At 33.4% G+C, this 20,407-nt stretch overlaps 1 protein-coding gene across 3 annotated transcripts in view; it reads left to right on the top strand.

Annotated features, from left to right (window-relative positions):
* LOC148168791 (uncharacterized) overlaps positions 1 to 20,407 on the top strand; it is a 58,253-nt gene that overhangs the window by 14,698 nt on the left and 23,148 nt on the right. For 2 of the 3 annotated variants that reach the window (XM_088045316.1, XM_088045314.1), the window contains exon 2: positions 18,135 to 18,264. In XM_088045316.1, the coding sequence (XP_087901442.1) occupies positions 18,193 to 18,264 (72 nt within the window). In that variant the 5' untranslated portion in view covers positions 18,135 to 18,192. Of the gene's footprint in view, positions 1 to 14,054; positions 14,280 to 18,134; positions 18,265 to 20,407 lie in introns of those variants that run through there. The other variant, XM_088045315.1, reaches the window with a different exon arrangement.

The following is a 20,407-nucleotide window of genomic DNA, read 5'->3' as shown; positions in this document are numbered from 1 at the left end:
ATTCCGAAAATATCCCTAGCGCGATCATTAACATTAATACGAATGCGTTCTAAATTTACCACCAAAACTGGAACATTATATTCACCCCAAAGGTCTTGATTTAGTTAAGGGGCGGACTTCGCCTTGTCCTTAGAAAATTACGATCCTGCACAAGTGGTTTATGGCCTTTTGCCTCGACTAAACTCAATTTTAGTTCTCAACGTGCAGTTCAGCTCGCTCCCAGCGACATAAATGGATAAAATCATGCAATATCGTAATGGTCCTTTATCGATTGCAAGAGGGTGCAAGTGCATCCTGTTGGGACAGTTCAGGAAATCTGGGTTAATTGAGAGATTTTGATGCAACGTTAAATGCATAATGGATCGAAAGATTTGTAACGGGAATGCAAATTGCAACGATTTGTTTGAGAGGACAAATTGGGAGTTTGGAACGGTGGAGATTTTTCTTACTACAAAATTACTAGGTGATCTAATTTCGCTGCATTAGACCTGTGGGAAATTCTGAATATAAATTGGATTAAATGTGCCTAACGCAGCTAAGGAGTCATTAACGGTTTGTCGAAGAATGAAGGCATATTTCACGTTCACCTCGACAGGATTTCGATTATTTTTATAAATAATCGCTAAATTGGCTCGTGCTGTGGACCCTTTATTTCCCCATTTTTATTGTTGTGAGCTGTCTACTGAGGAAATATTTTACTTAAGAGCACCAATTTTTCCTCAAATCTAAAAAGAAAACGTCTTCTAGATGCACCAATTTGGAGAAAATCGCTTTTCGCTGAGTAAAAATAGATTCCCATTCAGTCCACACGGAGTCTAAAACTGTCAATAAAACAATGTTGTCTGATTTTACCTGTAAAGCTTCCAACAACAAATATGAATGATGATTCTCATGTGCATTACCGAATCGGATGTAAACACAATTCCAGCCACAAAGGAGACGAATTTATACCTCGATTTTCCTAATTAATTTTATTAAAATAATCTGTTTCATTGGGAAAAAATTGGTTAAAATCCAACCTTGTTACGTCCACGCGAAAGAGTTTGTTTTTCATCTAATTAGTTTCACGCTCCACTGCACTGTAAAGGAAAGACTTAAAAATTGTGTTATTTTTACTCGAAGTAAGGAAAACGTGCAAAAACCAAAACAAAAACTGCATTACTATTTTTTGTATATTCGTTCTCATCAGGAGCGCCTAAAATATGAAACTCATCGAACCACATTTTCATCTTCTGACTTCCTCGAACTTCCCTATCCCTCGATAAACAGATCAACAAGTTACATCACAGATTTATATCCGCAACTTTATCACTCAACTCACCACATTTAAATAAACAGAACTTTGGGTTTCTAAGAGTAATCTTAATTTTTCAAAACTCTGAAGAGTTGTACTTAATATTTATGAGCAAGATTTTTCATTCAAATAACTCCTCGATTAAATAATCAAACTTTTCCGCGTTTCGGTAAATCGGACTTTTAATTGAGGGAGTTTTTATATTAGCTATTCGAGAGTTAAATTAATAGCGGCTTAATGTTAAAACGGGCGCAATAACTTTCCACATAAACTGGTTAAAGTAGTAATTATGTCGTAATTCGTGATTTAATGATATAATTATCATCTATTTATACTTTAGAGTAAGCTGACATGTTTACGCCTTAACTAATTTATCATGTTAACAAATTGTTACTGTTCTAATTAGCTGAGCAAACTCCCTTGAATTTATAGAGCAGGGTGGGTCTTAATTTTTCAAGCAAACTCTTTCAACTTCCGATCTTTTCAACGATCGCTCATATGTTTTCAAGATGAAATATTACTTCGATTTTCACTCTTTTTCCTCTCCTTTTCACTACAAAGAATGCTTGACTGCTATTCGAATACAACGAGTTTTGTACAATTTCAAGTTTTTAATTAGCGAGCTGAAAATGTAATTTAGTGAACAACTCTCCTGCAGCGTGTAACGAGAGCATAATCACACACTTGAGGTTTTTAAATTCGGGAACTGCATTTCCAGATATTTATTTGAAAAACAAACCGCGCTTTTGCGACAAAAACTGTATTGATTTACACAACAAATAGGAGAAAATAAAGAACAACAGACGTTGTGGGTTTTGAGCCCGCAGGGAGCCGCCAAGTTGGCCATCATGAAAAGTGTCCCACTGATAGCAAAACACGCAGCGCATTTTTTCACGTGGTATCGGCTTGATCACGTTCATCAACTCTCCAAAAGGATGAAGCTTTAACAGCTCATTAAACTTAAAACTTGAGGATGAAATACAAAAGTTTCAACTTCAGACTCTTATAATTTTATTAAGTACGTTTTATCTAAATTACTCTTTTAATTGTTTAGGTAGAGTCGAACGAACGGTTCTTAGATCGATGGTTAGACCCGGCGCATCCACCATTATTGTTATTAAACCAATTGACTCCGAGTGAAACATGACAGTTATTGTCTATTTAAATTACAATGCGATTTTAATTTACGGATTGTTGCATGGAAAGTGTTTTTTGGTTTTGTAAATAGTGTTGCTTTGTTCAGGCAGTAATGAAATTCAAATAAACGCGGAAAGTGGAGTAATTATTGCGAGGAACAATCTAATTTAAACCGTCTTATTTTAGTGCTGATAAGTTTACAATGGCGATCATAAATTGTGAAATTTGAAGCGTTAGCAATTTCATGCGGCGCGTATAATTATCTGATTTTTACTTAGATAATTTTTTTTTATTTTTATCATGTGCATTAATCTCACATGATTTTACTCGCCGAAATAAAATAATAGAATTATGGAATATTGCAGCGAAACTATCATTTCTTTAGTACGTTGTTTGTAAGTTTTATCACTCCCTTCACACGCCGTTTGTTTGAAACACTTCGCAGCTGACTTTAACCAATTTACTTTTCTCTATTTCAAGAAATAGGACTGCAATTGAAGCAACCAAAGAAAAACTTCTATTTGCAAGAATATTGCTTTGAAATTTCTATTCTCCCAGCAAAACTAGAAGAAGTTTGAGGTGTAAAGTTGGATTATTCAAACTCATCACGACTACATCGGTCAACAAAGGAGTTCCGTTTTACAAGACGAGCGTCTAATTAGCGAGTCGTGAAACTTTTTTATTTAGTTTAGACGACTTTTTGAACGAACCAAAATCTATTCGAGCGTCTTAAAGAGGCGATAACAACAGTAATTTCCAACGTTTGCGCAAGGCGACAAATTTTAAATTGACCGGACTGAATCGGAGGCGAAATTTTACGTGCCAACTTGCTTTAAATTTCTAAGAAAAATGTAACATGTACGCTTTAAAATATTACGGCAGCGATGTTTGCGTGCAAACTTCAAATAGATAAGAATAACGCACACTCTAAACTTCTGCTGCGAATTTTACTCTGAATGACCCACAAACTTACTACTTTTTACACTACACGTGCCAATAAAGGCGATATGATCTCCCCCACGCGCACAATTTAAAAACTTCATAAATCGACAAAAAAACTTTTAAAATCCTTATCACGACTAAAAATATTACACGCAGGCGACCTTATTTTATTTAAGCATAAAATCTACCCTTCATAAAGTCAGGGTGGAATATTAAAAACATGATTTATGTGTTTCCAAACTTGACCTGTTGCAGACACCATAAAAGTCTTATTCGATTTTTGTGGCTCAATTTTTCAAATGTTGTCTCAGTGGAATTAGTTTGTTCGTGCTCAATATCGTACTGTTTGATTGGGGTTGTAAATAATGAGGCGACATCAATTACGCTAAGTACAATATACGCTGGATTAATTTATCTAGAGGATCGGTGTTGTGGCACGTTCAGTCAGAGCAAAAAAACATTGTCGAGCCATGAAACACAAACATGGAAAGATAAATAATTTCTGGAGAGATCGAAATGATTGCGGACATGAGATGTACAACTAATTACTTTAATTATAAAACCAAACACGCAATTAGCTTTATTTTGGGATATTACATTGTAATAATATTATCGGTCTTAATGGATTCAAGAGGAATGCTCTAATTATAATAAATTTGTGAAAATTATGGGGTAATTTGCCCACTAAAATCAAAGCGAATATCCATCATTAAAGATAGCGAAGGTAGAACATCAACAAACAAGCAAATATTGATTTAAATAAAATATACATGCAGGCAAAACTGGCGAATTTCTGAATTAATTATTCAGATTACTAAATTTTGAAATACCTGTCCAATTGCAGTTAATTTTAACGTCTGTTTAAATGTAACTAGAACAAAAGTTCAATATCTCTGCTAAAAGCATCTTTTTCAAAGCAACCGTGTAGTACATTCATCAATCTGGAAAAGTTTACAGCTCCTCGAAAGTTTTCCTATCAGGAAACTCAATCAAAAACGATTATTTATTAAAACGCTTTGGCTTCTGGTTCTCTGTATTAACCTAAAAACTTCATTCAGATTTTCACGGGTAAAAATAAACTAGAATAAGGCGTTTAAAAACAAAGAAAATCCGGGATCCTCGGTCCCCTCGCTATCGCTTAATACGTAGATTAATTACGTGCTAATTACGTAAATTTCAGTGTAAAGTCCCGACTATATATCTGACATTAATGAGACGTCGTGAGGACACTTCATACCCTGTTGCTGAATGTATAAATCCGGGCTGTAATGAGGTCGACCCGGATTACACGCCTTGCATGTTCTACCTACGCTCTTGATTTATTACAGGCTGTTTTCTTCAGCAATTGCTGTCCCTCTTGCTTTAGAAGATTTTTCTCTCAGGTTGCTAAATCACATTATAAGGATATGATCTCTTTTGAAATAATCTTCGCGAGGCCTCGAGAAATTCAGTGGAACGGAGAAGGATACGCAAGACGGTGCAATTCTTAGCGAGATAATTTATTCGAGGAATAAAATGTGCATGGCTAAACTTTATGGTTTTGAGCAACTCGATAAGGAATTTCGTTTCGTAACAAATCGGACGGAGTAATTACTTCTAAATCCTGATAAACTATCGGTGCTACAATAAAATTTAAATAAAAATAGTTTGATAAATGGACGCACTGTAATAGTTATTAGGAAAGTTGCCGCCGCGAGAACGCCCGGTTCTTATCAATTAATGACTTTTCTCAGTCCGCAATGTTTACCGGAGTTTTCATATTCACCTGTATTTGTTGGCATGACACTTTAACACATTCCTTTAGGAGTATTTCCAGTACCGGCATTTACGTGCGTAATTGCTCACAGGAAATTTAATTTATTCGCCGCCAATGTAAATTGTTTTAGTTTAACCAAACGCATATGTTTTGAAACGTAATTCTGTTTGTGGTTGTAACGCTGAAAGATGTCTATTTATGGAGTCAGAAAAATATTTTCCGTCAAAATAATTGTGCTGATATTCTTTCTCGCAAGGCGTCGAAAAGGAAATCGTTTTCTCAAATATCCGCTGAATTAATAATAAGACAGCCTAAAAATTTCGTAGAATTGAATTTCTTATTTTGTTCCCCGATTAATTGCAGATGAAGTAGTGAAGTTCCATTGGGTACTGTTATCAGGAGCTTATCGATTCGATTCGGTCTTTTTAGACGTGTCCAAAAAGAGACGTTTAACATCGAACAGACAGAAGGAGAAACTTTAATTTTCAGCTGCCTGCAATTGAAATAAATGTTCGCTTTTTTGTGAGAAGATACCAAAGAAGTAAATTTCTCTTAAAACTATTGAAATTCTTAGCCCTGCGCATCCACCATTTTTAATACTCTAAGCTTTTCTGTTATTGCTCGCTCCACGCTCATATAAAATGTATATCAAAAACATTCAACTTCAACATTTGTACAAAACAAATAAAAACTGTAATCGACTTTTTCACATGTAGACATTTTATCAATATCGGTGCCATTAAATAGAAATTATTTTGTCGGAACTTTCATGCCTATTGGATTAAATATTTTTGGTAATTTTCAGTTATACTATTTATTTAATTTTCTATGCAAATGCGCTATTTTAAAACGGAAATGATCGAATGAACAAATTCATTCGGCGTATCAATTTAATTTGGCAGTGCATTTTATACAGAAAATCATTTTTGTTGTATTTTTCCCTTTCGCAAACTGAAAACCTCATAATTGAGACCTTTGTATTTCCACAGAAATTTAAATTCTAAAAAGGAATAAGACACTTCCGGCATCAACATACAAAGCTTTTAACACAAAAGTTCAAAAGCTTTGATTACAGTTCTTTGTTCTCCACATTTTTGTCAAGACTGCCAACATTTTTCTGGAGCCCCAATCAATCATTACCTCTCATCAAGTTTACCAAAAACAGAACTGGTGCATTAGACCTCAGGTGCACCGTGCGGCTTACAAATCTAGTAAATGGCTCCTTTAGGACTCGAGATGCAAATACGGAGATGTCGTGCAAACTCTCTTCCATTGTTGGCTTCTTGGAGATGCATGAAACTTCAACAAAGTCAACGGTGGTTTAGCAGACCCAAATTAAAAGATTTATTTTCGTTATAAACCTCTAAGGTTTATTGCGATTTTTACTGCGACTTTAAAATGTTGCTAGTTGATCAGGAGGACCGCACTTTTATTTAATGTACCCCACCGAGTATTAATTTTACGTTCACGTATGGCTTATGGCTACTCAATCCAGGCTTAGAGAGATATCTTATGAATATTCATTGTTATTGTAACAGGTTGGAGCCGCCGAGCACACATAAATCAAGTTTTAAGAGTAGATAGTTGTTTCGTGCTCAAAGTTATCCATTGTACAAATGTAGTTTGCTCGTAATTTATAAAATGTTATTGTTGCATATAATAAACGGCAGAAGCACAATAAATCAAACACAAACGTCGGCATCCCGTTTTTTTTTAATTTGTATTTAATGAACGCCTGTAGAACGGAAAGCTAATGGGTGCCTGTAAGTAATAATTAAAGCCCTGATTAACTTCTATACATTTGTGCTGAATTTAATCTAAAGTTTTCGTGACAAACGTTTGTCTTTGTAATTGTTTCGGTTTAGGTGTACTTGGGAGCATAAAATTAATTCTAGTTCCAATTAGTCTCTTGGAGACTCGTTATGGATTTGTCCTGCAGCTGCAGCGGTTCCAATTAATAAATAACATTAGTTTTGAAGTTTTCACTTTTTTTGATATTTCGAGATTGTATTTGTTTTGATCTCAAAAAGGACTTTTATTGCGTCTGGGATTTTTACAATAATTTAAAAAAAAAAGTACAAAACCACTAAAAAATTGTGACTTTATTAAAGCGTTCTATCAACTGTCGTAAATTACTTATTTTCAAAGTTATAGTGTTCAAATTTTTACAATTTGTTAGCTTTGGACTGTGTATTAAAAACATAAATTTGAAACATTATACCTTCAGCAGGAAAGATTTTAGAATTTTTAATTAAATGAGCAGCTAAAAATTTGCAACTTTATTAGAGCGTTCTATTAACTCTCGTAAATTAATTATTTTGAGAGTTATCTATTTTAAATTTTCGGGATTTGCTAGGTTTGGACTGTTTATTAAAGATACAAAATTGTAAAATTATATCTGCATTGGGAAAAAAATTACAAATTTTAATTAAAATATTAACTAAAAGTCCGTTTTAGAGAAAGAACATTAAATAATATGCACTGTACAATTTTTGCCATTTATTAAAAAAATCTGGACGTACAGGGATTCAAAGCACATAATTAAATAGAAATTTATAAAATTTCGTTGTAGTCTTTTTTATTTTATTCCCTAGAGAAATAGTTTGTATAATTCTCTTTTTAGATCTGCGTTTAACAATGAATTTTATAATGGGACATGAAAGCTTGTAAACTAATGAAATCAATAATAGTCTTTTATCTATGACTCTAAATTGCTGCTCTATGTCAATCACCTCACTGCCACATGTCTCAGTCCAAACTTAACACCTTCAATAAGTAATTTCATTACAGAGTATTAAGTAATGCACAAAAGTGTCAAGTTTTGACAGTTTAATACCAACTGTTGTCGTTGAAATGAACAACAGCTGCAGGTTTACTAATCAATCGGATCAATTTAGTGTTTCATAGGTAATACAATTTACATGCGAGTTGTTATGTCAAAAAGTAATTTAATCAGGGTAAAATCATATTATGTATTAATTCGAAGTTATTGGTAATTCTGTAATATGTACAGAACAAAAAAATCTGTAACAAAATGAAAATATGATCATATTATAAAATTAAAATATGATAAGTTTATTGTAAAAAAAGTTCACCAGGTAAAATATTGGCACGCATTTTGATTACATTATTTAATCCAATTTAAAATACTACGTTCTTAAAATGGTTGAGTTTTCCAATATAAAAATATAAAATACATCGTTAAACTAGATAAAACAAGAACATTAGTATAAAATATCCAAGCGCATCCACCAGTTTTATTGATTCCATCAATCATAACAATTATAATTCAGTCCAACACATTTGTTATTAATTTAGTTCTATTGACTGAGTCTACAATGTACCAAAAAAAGTTAACTAAATTGTAACAAAATTATTAACGATAGCTATCAATTTTATAAAAATTGTAAACTTGTCGATAAACGTAGAGGCAGTTTACACAATAATTTGACTGAGTTGAAGTTAATTTCGCATTTGATCGACTGTAATATGGAGTTGAATGTTTAATCTAGATTAAAAATTTAATTTAGCTTCTTGTAAACCAAACCTATAATTATCCAGGAAGAGTAAAATTAGCCACCAAATTAATCTCACATGTGAAATGCCAGTGATTCCGAATGAACACTAAAATCAGCGAAAACCGTCCGGAAAATTCGTGAAAACGAAATATCTTTTAATTAACTCCAAAAATTAGCCAACACCTTTTAGTCCCCTTGTTCATCCTGAAAGTTCTGACTTTCAAAAAGAATTCGAAACAGATTACTCCGGGAAAAACCGGATTAAGAGCAAAGGATGAGAAGATCAAGCTTGAATATTAGATTAAAAAATTGCAAATGATTATTTCTCTCCCCCCGAAATTCTCTTTATAGTTTCCCGAGAAGTAATTATTGCTCGTATCGCAACTTATCAAAGGCTCCGAACAGATAATCCAACTATGAAAACACACTTGAAATTCAGACAGAGTACTATATTATGTTGAGGAATTATATCAACTCTAATTAGAAGATTTACAATGAGAAGAACAGATCGAATTGGAGAGGCTGGAAAAAGACACAAAAGGGACGTAATTGGAGGCATGCAATCTAATTGCGGCTAGACGGACTTAAAGAAGTGACGTGCATTCTCTTCTTTCAGACTGAAATAGTTTTGAATCCAAACCAATTAAATTTGTCTTTTGACACAATAGAAATGATTGATCGGAAAAGCACACCTGAGAGAACACGTAATATAATATTTACTTCAATTATAGTAATTCTATAATTTAATCTATCATCGTTATTAAACAGGGCGACAAAAAAGAATGTTCCCAAGGGTTGTAAAATCGATCCAACTCTAAACCTAATTGTTGTTGACACAGTTATAAAAATGTTTGCGAAGCTGTTTTTATAGAAATGACGACAATGGCAGAGATTTCAGTTTACATTAACAATTTAAAAAGGATTTCGCTTTAAACTCATGGGTAGCTCGCACGTAAAGTTAGATGAAATCTGTTCTCACTGCACGTAAATATCAACTTTCGCAAATTGTTCGTAGAAACTACATTAACACAGTCCCATTACTTATACAAGTTTGTGCGGCAAATATCACCCTCAGCTTTAATCAACCGACAAAAAAGGCACACCCACCGCAATGGGACGCAATTCCGGAACTCGAAACACTTCACAATATTGCCATTAATTTCGAGTTACATGTCCAAAGCTTGTATTTATGGCAGCAATTTAATCATGAGAAAAACTAACTTGGAAAATTCATAATATTGTTAACTTCCCCTCGATTGTTTATTGAGTTATCTGAATTCTCTTCCGGGAAAGTTTCATTATTCGAGTAGGTAAAACTTTATTTAAATTCAATTGAAAGTTGGTAGACTCTTGAGGATAATGTGAAGGACACGATTATATTTTTAGTTTTTTGAAGGAATATGTCATCTAAACGGTAATGTTATTTATCAAGTTTTCTCGGTCGTTTCACGGAGCAGCAAGCGGAAAATGAAAGAAAATCGATACAGGAAGGTCATGGAGTATGAAGTAAATTATTAATTTCCATCGCATTCATAATTAAGTAACATGGGGACACACCCTAACAATGAACAGCGCAGGGCTGCCAACTTGTTAATTTGATTAAACGAATTAATGCAGCTCTTAAGCCGTTAGCACGGAAAAATTACCATCGTTTGTCATCATTCTCTTCTAAAAATTTTATTATTTACTTCGTTAAATATTCGTGCTTCTTGTTCTTAGAACTAAAAATAACTTTGGACCTTTGATAAATATTATATTTTTATTGATCCTTTGAGAACCCGAAGAAAAAAATACGAATCCTCTTAGAAATTTAAAGCAAAAAAACGATCGACGATATTTTCAGAAGAGGATTATGTCGGTAATAGTACAGGAGATTTGTATAGTCGTGCCATTAATCTCCGTTAATTTTTACAGAGATGGATGAGAGATCGATTTTTGTGTTGTCAACGCATGTAACTGATGCCGTAATTGAATTTATTTGCGTTGTCACCGAAAAATGTCGATATTTTGTCATTACTTCTCACTCAGTCTCCGGTATCAAATAGAATTTTTAAGATGCTAGTGGCAGTTTTCCAAATTATCATCCTTTTTTATAGATAAACGCGCTTGTTTGCTACGTTTTTCTAGGAAAAAGGAAACAGGTGGCAAGTTATTGACACTTGCATCAGTTTCTTAATGTGTGTGCGAACGAAATGGTTTTATTAATATTTGTTGAAGACCGATTTTATCCAGAAATTCCAGAAAAGTCTAACCGGAATGACTTTTAGACGACTTTTTATTAAACTTTTGAAAGTCGAGAGTTGAAAAAAAATCGGGATGTACTGAAAAACGACACGAATTTGCTAATTCAAAGCTACCATTATCATATGCAAAATTTCGCACAAAACGCAAATGTGTCAATGCGGTATTCAATTTTCGCCGCGTCACTTTTTTCTTTTTTTTATTTGTAGAAAAGATTAAATGGTTATGTACGCCATAAAGTCCGGAAAATAATATTTTATTTTAGTACAGTCTAGAATTCAGCAACGACTAGTGTATAAAGGGTTGCCAGACGAATAACATAGAGAATTTTATTTCATGCTATGAACAGTTTGATTTTAATTTCAATATGTGACACTCTCTGAAATTTCTCCGACGTCACAATCGCGAATAATTTACGGGTGTTTAATTAGAAATTCCGTTAGAAATTATGAAACTGTTCTCAGAAAGTCGCTCGAATGTTTAATGTACAAAAAAAACATTATTTCAATCCTGTAAACTGACACTTATCGGACTCAAATGAGTCTTGTAAAGCGGGAAAAAAACAGAATTAAAAAAAATATTATTACTCAAGTCTCGGCTTCCAGATTTTCAGTTTAAAAGTTTTTCTGCTAATTTTCCTTTTCAGATTGTTACTTAACATCGTGATTTTTTAAATTATAATTCTGCTCTTTCTCTTATAAATGCTTTTTAATTTCAGTTATTGTATTCTATCAGAATTTTCTTTTAATCAAAATACCAACAGAAATTTCTGACACTTTTGTATTTTCAGTTTCATTCAGGTTCTTAGGTATTCAGTTTGATTTTATCAAAACTGTAGGTTTTCTTTCTATCAAATCCTCAAATTTTGCTCATTTTTGAAATCTTAGAATCGGAAATTAGTAATTTACTTAGACATTATTTATTATATATTTTAATTCTCAAATTCCTAATTTGTGAGATTTTGATATTCTCTTAATGGAGAATAATTTCGGCGAGTTTAATAAGAAATTCCGTCAGAAATTATGAGAGTCCTCAGAAATAATTCGATATTATCTGCAAAAACATTTGAAAGGGTTTGTAGGGTGATAAGAAGGTACAAAATTATTTCAGTTCAGTAAACTGTCATTTACTCATTAAATGACTTCGGTAAAATAAAGAAAAGTAAGCAATTTATTACATAGAAAGTTTCATTTTCTACATTTTTTTTTGTTTAAAAGGTTTTTATCCCAAATTTAGCTTATTGTACGTCTTTAATTATTAAGTCATTATGATTCTGCTCAGGCTCTTACTACCGTTCAATTTCAATTCGCTTTAAGATCTTCATTTTTCTAAATTAAAATTCTAAATTTCCAGATTTATCAAAAGTATCTTTTAATCGAAGTACTTTTAGTATTTCGTTTCTTTTTTCAGATTCATTTTTCCAAAACTAAAAATTTTATGTTTATGAAATTCCCTTATCCTCAAGTGTTCTCATTCTTAAATTTATTAATCCAAAATTCCTAATTTATTTATTATTTATTCAGTTTAATTATTTAGTATCCGATTCAAAATTTTTTGATTAGAATCCTAACTTTATACGAAAGCCTTAGATTCTGACCTTTTGAGATTCCAAATAAAAAACCTAAAGAAACAATAATCAAATTTTAAATCTAAAATCTCAAAACTTCGCAGCAATTAAACAAAAAAATCTAAAATGACGGAGCTTCAGAATCAGTTTGAAAACTGTAATAACATAAATTACGCATTCAAATAATCTGAAACTTGAAGCCTGCAAAACCAAAACGTAAAACAACAGTATATTATATGTGAACCTGAGAAAATCTTCTAAAAGCGTGAAATTGCCTGGCAGATAAAAAGTCCGCAGGACATATTCTTGTTTCAATTTTGTATGGTAATGCAGAAATGTTCGTTCTATAACACACCGGAGTGCATTTAAATTCTATTAACAATGGAAGTTTCTCTTTAAAATTCGTTCAATTATTAGTGAATATTATTTTGTAAATTAATTTTGAAATAAATGAAACCAAACTCACTCACTTTTATTTACAATTCATCGGATGACAGTCACGAACGTTCAAGCAAAAATCGGGTGAAAATAAATTTACTTTAAAAAGGTGGCAGAAATAGGTCAGCTGTATTGAATTTCGCGTTACCACTAATTTGAGGATAAATAATAGCACAAGTATTGTTAGCGATACATTAATTAAACTCATCATATTCAAATTCGACACTCCCCGATATCGATAGAAACACCTGTTACCGATTGCAACAAGCAAGTCGCAAGGCGAATCTAAATTTTTTATTTGCTTCGTCACGGAAATAAACACCTCCTGAAAATTTCACACCACCGAATCAATTCGTCAGTTTCATCTTGTGGTCGATACAAATACATTAATTAAAGAAAACTTCCACTAAGGAAAACAATAACAGTTTCGTCGCGGCACCATAATTAAATTTTGACGTGATGGTTGCATACCAAATTTCATTTCATTATTCTGGTTATTTACATTTACAAGATACAGTCATCTAAATTAACAGAACCCAAGGGAGAGTCTTTGAATAACCTGCTGCTAGTACGGCGCCAACTCTCTAGCTTATTCTCAGGAAGATATAAATTGTTTATCAACTTGGATTACTTAAATTTTCACATTTTACCACCCGTGGAGCACAGGTGTCTTTGCCTTTATCCAGCTTGAAATATGCGAGCTTTGTCAACGTTTTTTCGGGAAATTAATGTGCAGTTTACAGGCGTCCAATTAAAACTGAGTGAAATTGTTTTAAAAGGTCCTCATCGCTGTTTGCCCACGGTGTACAAATACCGAAATTTGTTGTCTTTGCAAAGGTGGATAAAAACTTACAATATTTTGAGTGTTTGAGTAATATTTTGGGGCGGGAAATCGATAGATCGACACTGAAAATAGTGGAAATTGTTTTGTACCTCCCGGGCTTTAGAGAGTGAATCACATCTCAATCGCGCCCTAATTAGACGTCAAAACAGCAATGTTGTCTCAAATTATAATTATCACAAAACCACTGCGTATTATCACCACGACGTGCCCTTCAAGAATACCACCAATAGAATAATAGACAGCACAGCCGGTGCAAGTTTTATTCAAGCCCAGTGGCAGGAAGCTTCCTATTATAAAAACCATTCATGACTGATACACAAAATTATTTGAGTAACCCATTCGAACGTCAAGGTTAGTTTTATCTTCGACCCTTGCACTGAATACGGTCCATAATCTCAAACTAAAAAAAAAACTTTGTAGAACACGCGATAATTAACAGTTCCTTTGTGATTTTTGTGTGCTCGTGAAACTAAACCGTGCAAAGGTGTTGTTATTGTGCTGTGCTTTTCGCTACATGCAACGTAAATAAAGAAATTGTTATCGTAAGTTTTAATCATATTTATATTGAATATGTTTCCACCGACAAAGCCGTCAAATGGGGCGAAAGCCTCGAATTAATTGTCAAAGTGAGAGGAAATTGCTTCGGAATTTTCCGAATATCAGCAGGGAAATAGACGCGTGTCAAAAAAATTCTTTGAGCCACGTGTAATCAGCAGCCAAATTAATTTTTGCTGCCGACATAAAGGATGTTTTTACAATTCAGATGCTTTGTGCGAGCGCTTTGAGCCCGCAAATATAAAACTGTAATAATAAAACTACAGACTCTACCATGTTGGAAACGTTCATTGCAGGTTCAAATGAAATTTCATTTTAATTCGTGCAGTTGCGTTTTCTTTTAGTTTTCTTCCGTATTCTGAAGACTCATTTAATAAAATTCAATAAAGTGGACGGGATTCCGAGTAAGCCCCATTAATCTTGAAGAAAATTTCACTTAACATTTAAGCGAATTTCTCCGGTGGGGAAAACAGACAAATTCTTTTCGTTTGGAATAAGTGTACGAAAGTGAACTCCTCAATTCTTTCATTAGAAATAATTTGGTTGTTTTTATGGAACGGAGAAACAAATCGGCATTGATACAGAGATGAATTTCCAGGAGAAAATTGGAAAATCCTATAAAACAACCGTAATTTAAAAAGCAACAACTGAAACGAGCTTCTTTCATCTTCTAAAGTATGGAATTAGAATTTATGCTTTTAAATACCTCTTCATCCGATTTTCCACAAAAAAATCGCTAGTGAATCTTGATGTGATAAAACTGGGTCAAATTTCGCCCGCACATTTCTCGTGTGCCATTTACAACGCGAATTACCACCCATTCAAGTCACTTTGTATTATCCTTGACCTTTGCCGAAATTAAATTAGCACTGTTTCTTATCCTTATCATCCTCATAAAAGTTGATGACAGTTCCATTTTCCGATTAAAAGAAAAAACTGGCTACGTGACAAAATAATAATTGCAGTTGTAACTAAAAGCGGCGTGGAAATCCCGGATTAAAACTTTTCGCATTTCACGAATTTAAATTACGTCTTTTTTGTGTGACGAGTTTTTAATAAGAATCGATAGAAGTTGAAAAGATACTTAACTCTGCAATTAACGAATTTGAAGTTGAGACAAATAGGAAGCAATCAGAAGAGAAATGCATTCCATATTCAACAGACATGACGAGATTCAACATCTGGCTTTTGCCGAATTAATATTCATCAAAGGCAGTCATACTAAAATAGAAGTGAGGTCGTAATTGCTAAGAAAATTGTTATTGCTATGCATGGAAATCTGCAAGCGCTTAGCTTCCGACAGTGACAATTAGCGGAACCATTGTGAAAAACCCATAATTGAAAATCGAGTTTTCAAAGCGTTTCATTCTAGTTATCTGAAAGGATGTTTGACAACTGATTTAATCACAATACAGTGCCGAGTTGTTTGATAAACGCTCCAAATCAATAAGTTTTTATTAACACCGCGCATACAATTATAAAACCAAAATTATTTTGTGTTCTTTTAATTACTGCTCCACAAAGAGCTTGAAGTCCCTTTTTTAAAATACCGCGTCAGTTCCAGCAGGAAAGGTGAACGTGACATTTCGTACAATTTCTTTGTACTAAAGCTTAGAAAAGAATCTACTTTATAACGTTTGCTTATATCTGCAAACTGACGAGCTTTTCAATTTTAGATAAAAATTCGCTCCTACCTCATAATTTATTTCTCTAATAAAATGGAACTCTAAACATCCGATTTGTTTGACACAGATTAAAAGGCTACGACTATCGATCAATGAAATATTGCTGGTTTTGATGTGACGATTAATTTTGCATGAGGACGAGTCCATCGCTAATTGACTTTTTAACGCTTGAATTTTTAATGATCACGGAAATTCATGCTTTTCTGAATATTCAATATTTATTAGGTTCTCGAATTGTTATAAGCAAAAGGGTAATTTCAGGAGATTATTTTAAACTCTGTCTACACACATAGCAACAAATTAAAACTCTCCTCAGCTAAATCCTGAGAAACTAATTTTAGAGTTTAATCAAGTTTCTCGTCTATCACTCCTGATTTTGTGAATCACGACCAAAGAAAACTTATTACGCTTCAAAAAGTACTTAGAGACAAGAAGTATTTCGATTTTAGCGATTTACCATTACGGACTGTCGGATCTAAATTTACGAGCCTGTTTTACGTTGAAATGATTACAGACCAGAGAACAGAAAGTTTATCTCAAGCTACTTATAATAATTGTGGTTTGGCAGGCTCCAAAAAGGAAATACGTGCTTTCTAAATTCTCACTGAATGCACAAAAAGTGACCGATTGTACAATAATTTATGTTTTACGGTATCGTTTACCTAGCGTCTATAAAGTCGCTCTTTACGGACGGCGTCCTTAGTCATTAGAAATCAACCGTTTGTTAGTGTCAAATAATTAAAAAAAATCTCGGTTATTTGTGGACGTACATTAAAAAATAGCATATGATTTGGATGTTGCGTCAAATTCTGCGTAAAATAAGCATCAAATTAATTTTTTTTTAAATATCTCTAATTTTAAATTCGGAATATAACATCGCGACCTGAGAACTATAAGGTTCTAACTAACATTTGCATTAAATTGATCAGTGCTTACGTTATTAGTGATATCACTTTAATTTATTAAGAATTTATTTAAAAAAAATGATAGGATATATTAATATCATTTTGGCTTGTTAAAACATTAAGTTACTTCATTTTTAGACTTGATAGAAAGTGTTTAAAAAATATAGTAAAACAAAGAATTTAAATTTTCACCAAAATCACTTAGAACCTTATAATTCTCACGTCGCGACATATTATTCTTATCGGTAAAAAGGCGAGAAAAACAACAGTGAAAACCGCATCTGTCTATCTGTCATAATTCCGGAGTTTTAAAAATTGAAAAAAAGTTTAATATCAAAATAAAAATTAATTTTATTACGTGGCCGCCAAATGGTTTTGGACACGTCATTGTCATTTGATTGTCATGAAGTGTAAAGCACCCTTTACGTATTTCGTTGTTTCTCTCACTTTTGACAAGATTGATTGAAATTTACACGTCAAATTGACAGTAATGCATAGCCTACACTCAAATTTTTAATAAAATGATGTCTAAAATTTTGACGCAACTATAGAAGGGTAGTAAATTGCAAGTGACGTCAAAGAATTATCAGATGTATTAGATCAACATTTTGAATTCAGTTTTATCGGTCAAAACGCTGATACTGTCTCTCCAGCAAATGCCGCCCTCAAACATTGCTGTCAAGGTGTAAAATTTTTCTTACACCTGCTCAAATGTAAATAACTATTTTGCTGTAGTATAATAAGAAAAAATATTTTTTTGCGTTGATATAACAAGATAAACGTTGAGATAAAAAAAGTAATACATCTAAAACACTTTTATCAGGTTTCCTGCAACTTTCCAGCTTATAGGGGTTTTCAGCGTATGTTTGACTTTATTATTACCAGCTTCTGTTACATGCTGGATAACTCTCTAGAGTTTAGAAGATCTATTGATAGACAATATATATTTTATTTAACTCCAGAACATGGGAGTTGTTTGTTTTCATTCAACAAAAAGAAAATTAAAATAATTTGACTATAGAATTTAAAAATCTCAAAAAAGTTTTACTCTATTTTTTTTTATTCTGTGAGAGGTTTTTCTACTCAAAAACTTTTCCGGATTCTTAAGTTTTCAAAACCTAGACCCACTTTTCCAGTATCTGACCTTTTAGACGCTGATTCTCTGTTTCGGATTTCAGCGTCCGAAAGCTCATATTTCCCGGAGATTTTTTGTGCTTTCCGTCAGAACGTTCTAATTTGGAATTTGTTTCAGATTGCATGAGAAGCCGGTGGTGATGGCATAGCCGCCACGGGCGAGGATTGTAGATAGCATGGCCAGAGTGCGGGTAGTCAGATGGACTTGGATTGTGTTGGCTGGACTGTGCGCTCTGGCCACATGCGAGGTAAGAACTCCCATTAAATTTTCACTTTAAAATGAGCAGCAGCTATGCGCAGAAAAATCAATAATCCTAATGAAAATTTCATCATTAACCTAGTTGTGGTTTCTTGGAATAAATACGCGCATTCTTTGTTTTAACACCTCTCGTCGAAAAAGCTCAACACATCGGAAATTTTCAATTTACGTCATCGCCTTAATAGCGTTTAATTATTCATCACGCCGACGCTCATAGAGCCAAATCCAATCGATTATTAACACGCCGGAAATACAAATTCAGTAATTTGACGAGTATTGATTCTCGGATTTTCAAACGAAAGGACTAAACTTCAGTAATTACTAAGAGGCACACAAGGCGATCCACGTTTTCCAATAACCTTTATGATAACAGTAGTGTAACAAAGCCGGTTCTAGACCGGAAGTCGTAATCTCGAGCGCCCGTCCGGTGATGTATTGCTGGTCATCTACCAATCAGGCGCACAGATGGTGTCGGCGGCTCTTCCGGCGTATTGCTGGTCATCTGCCAATCAGGTGGCGGGTGATTTAAAAATTTGACACATGGCGGTGCGAATTTGACAGCTGGTGGCGGGAAATTGAAATGTGTAGCCGGTTGGAGGCGCCGCGAGCCGATAAACAGTTCAATTTGCGCGTGCGCGGCTAAACGGCGGGAAATTTAAAAATTTGACAGATGGCGGTGGAAATTTGACAGCTGGCGACGAGAATTTTGACAGATGTCATTATGGAATGACGGAAATTTTGAATTTGACAGTTGTGTCAGATCAAGATGGCGGTGACGGTTTGGGTGACAATCATAGAGGGCGCTAGAGTGAGCTAAAATTTCAAAAAGTTTTAAGCGCGGTTCTCGGAAAAAATTTTTGCAATATCTCGAAAAAAAAATGCAAAATAATGCGTTATTTGGGTGTAATCATCCGGTCTGATCTCCGCGTTTCTCGGAAAAACCGCAAACATTGATAAGACCGGACGTTTTTCGCTGTCTATATAAAGAAAAAATCAATCAATTTCATTCAAATCAAGTGTTGTGCAGTCCAAGAATCGATAAGTATGGGTTAATTTTCATTTAATTATTTTATACTAAGTAATACATCTCTTAGAATGGATTTGAAACAAATCAACATTATCACTAACAGTTCCAATTCCATAAAGGAATTTAAGGGTCTTACAACTCTACCCATTGGTGTAAAGTACCTTATTAAAAATGTGTCTTTGTACAAAGGGCTTTACGGTGAGTGTCCTATAGTGGAATTGGAAGATTTTAAAGTATTTCTACCCAAAAGAAGTGTTGAGGTTATACGCAGCAACTTGGAAAACTTTACTTCAGACACTTATTGTTTAGTGTACAGAGGAATAAGAAAATTGAAGAATTCTGAGTACGGTACTACAGCATTGTTTGAAATTGTCTTAAAAAATGAAGACCATTACCACAAAAGAGTTTGAAAAATGATTATTGCATAAAATTATACAATTATAAATTAGTAGTGCTAAGTCATGAAATTACACTTGTAAGACAGAAATAAAGCAATCTAATCAATATGAGTTTTACAACCTTTCCTGTTGCGGTAGACGCACACATCTGTTGATAAAATAAAACACTTGTTAAAATCGTTCTTTATATTTATTAAAATCACACAACACTCGTTCGCTTAAGAAATGTATACATTCCATCATACAGTAATTTTTAATAGAGGCATTAGAGTCACAAATAATTCTAATAATTTCTAGTATTGACAAGTTAACAGAAGCATTTGCTATTTTGTGTACGTTATTTAACAATTTATAATAATAATTAAAAAAATTTAATTTATGTAATATTTCAAGTCTTTTCGACAAAATAGTGTCTAATTGGAGAATTTGTTGAATATCATTATCCATCAAAACAAAACTAGTTGAATTTTTAGATAGCTGAATGAGTTTTGGTTTGCGATTGATGACAAAATTTTCCCAAAATTTGATAGTGTTGACCTTTAAACTGCCATCGATGAATCGTGTGAGCACCTTAACAAATTCAGACCATTCGATTGTATTGAAGGACAGATTGTTGAATTCATTGTTAAGTCGAATTGCAGGTTGAAAATTTCTCGCAGGACTTAGACCACATTCAATAAAGAACGGTGATAAATATTCAAAGTCAT

Source organism: Gnatocerus cornutus, chromosome 9, assembly GCF_029298725.1.
Source record: "Gnatocerus cornutus isolate USDA-ARS CGAHR chromosome 9, icGnaCorn1.1, whole genome shotgun sequence".
Taxonomy (NCBI): Eukaryota; Metazoa; Arthropoda; class Insecta; order Coleoptera; family Tenebrionidae; genus Gnatocerus; species Gnatocerus cornutus.
This window is presented reverse-complemented; position numbering and strand designations above follow the sequence as displayed.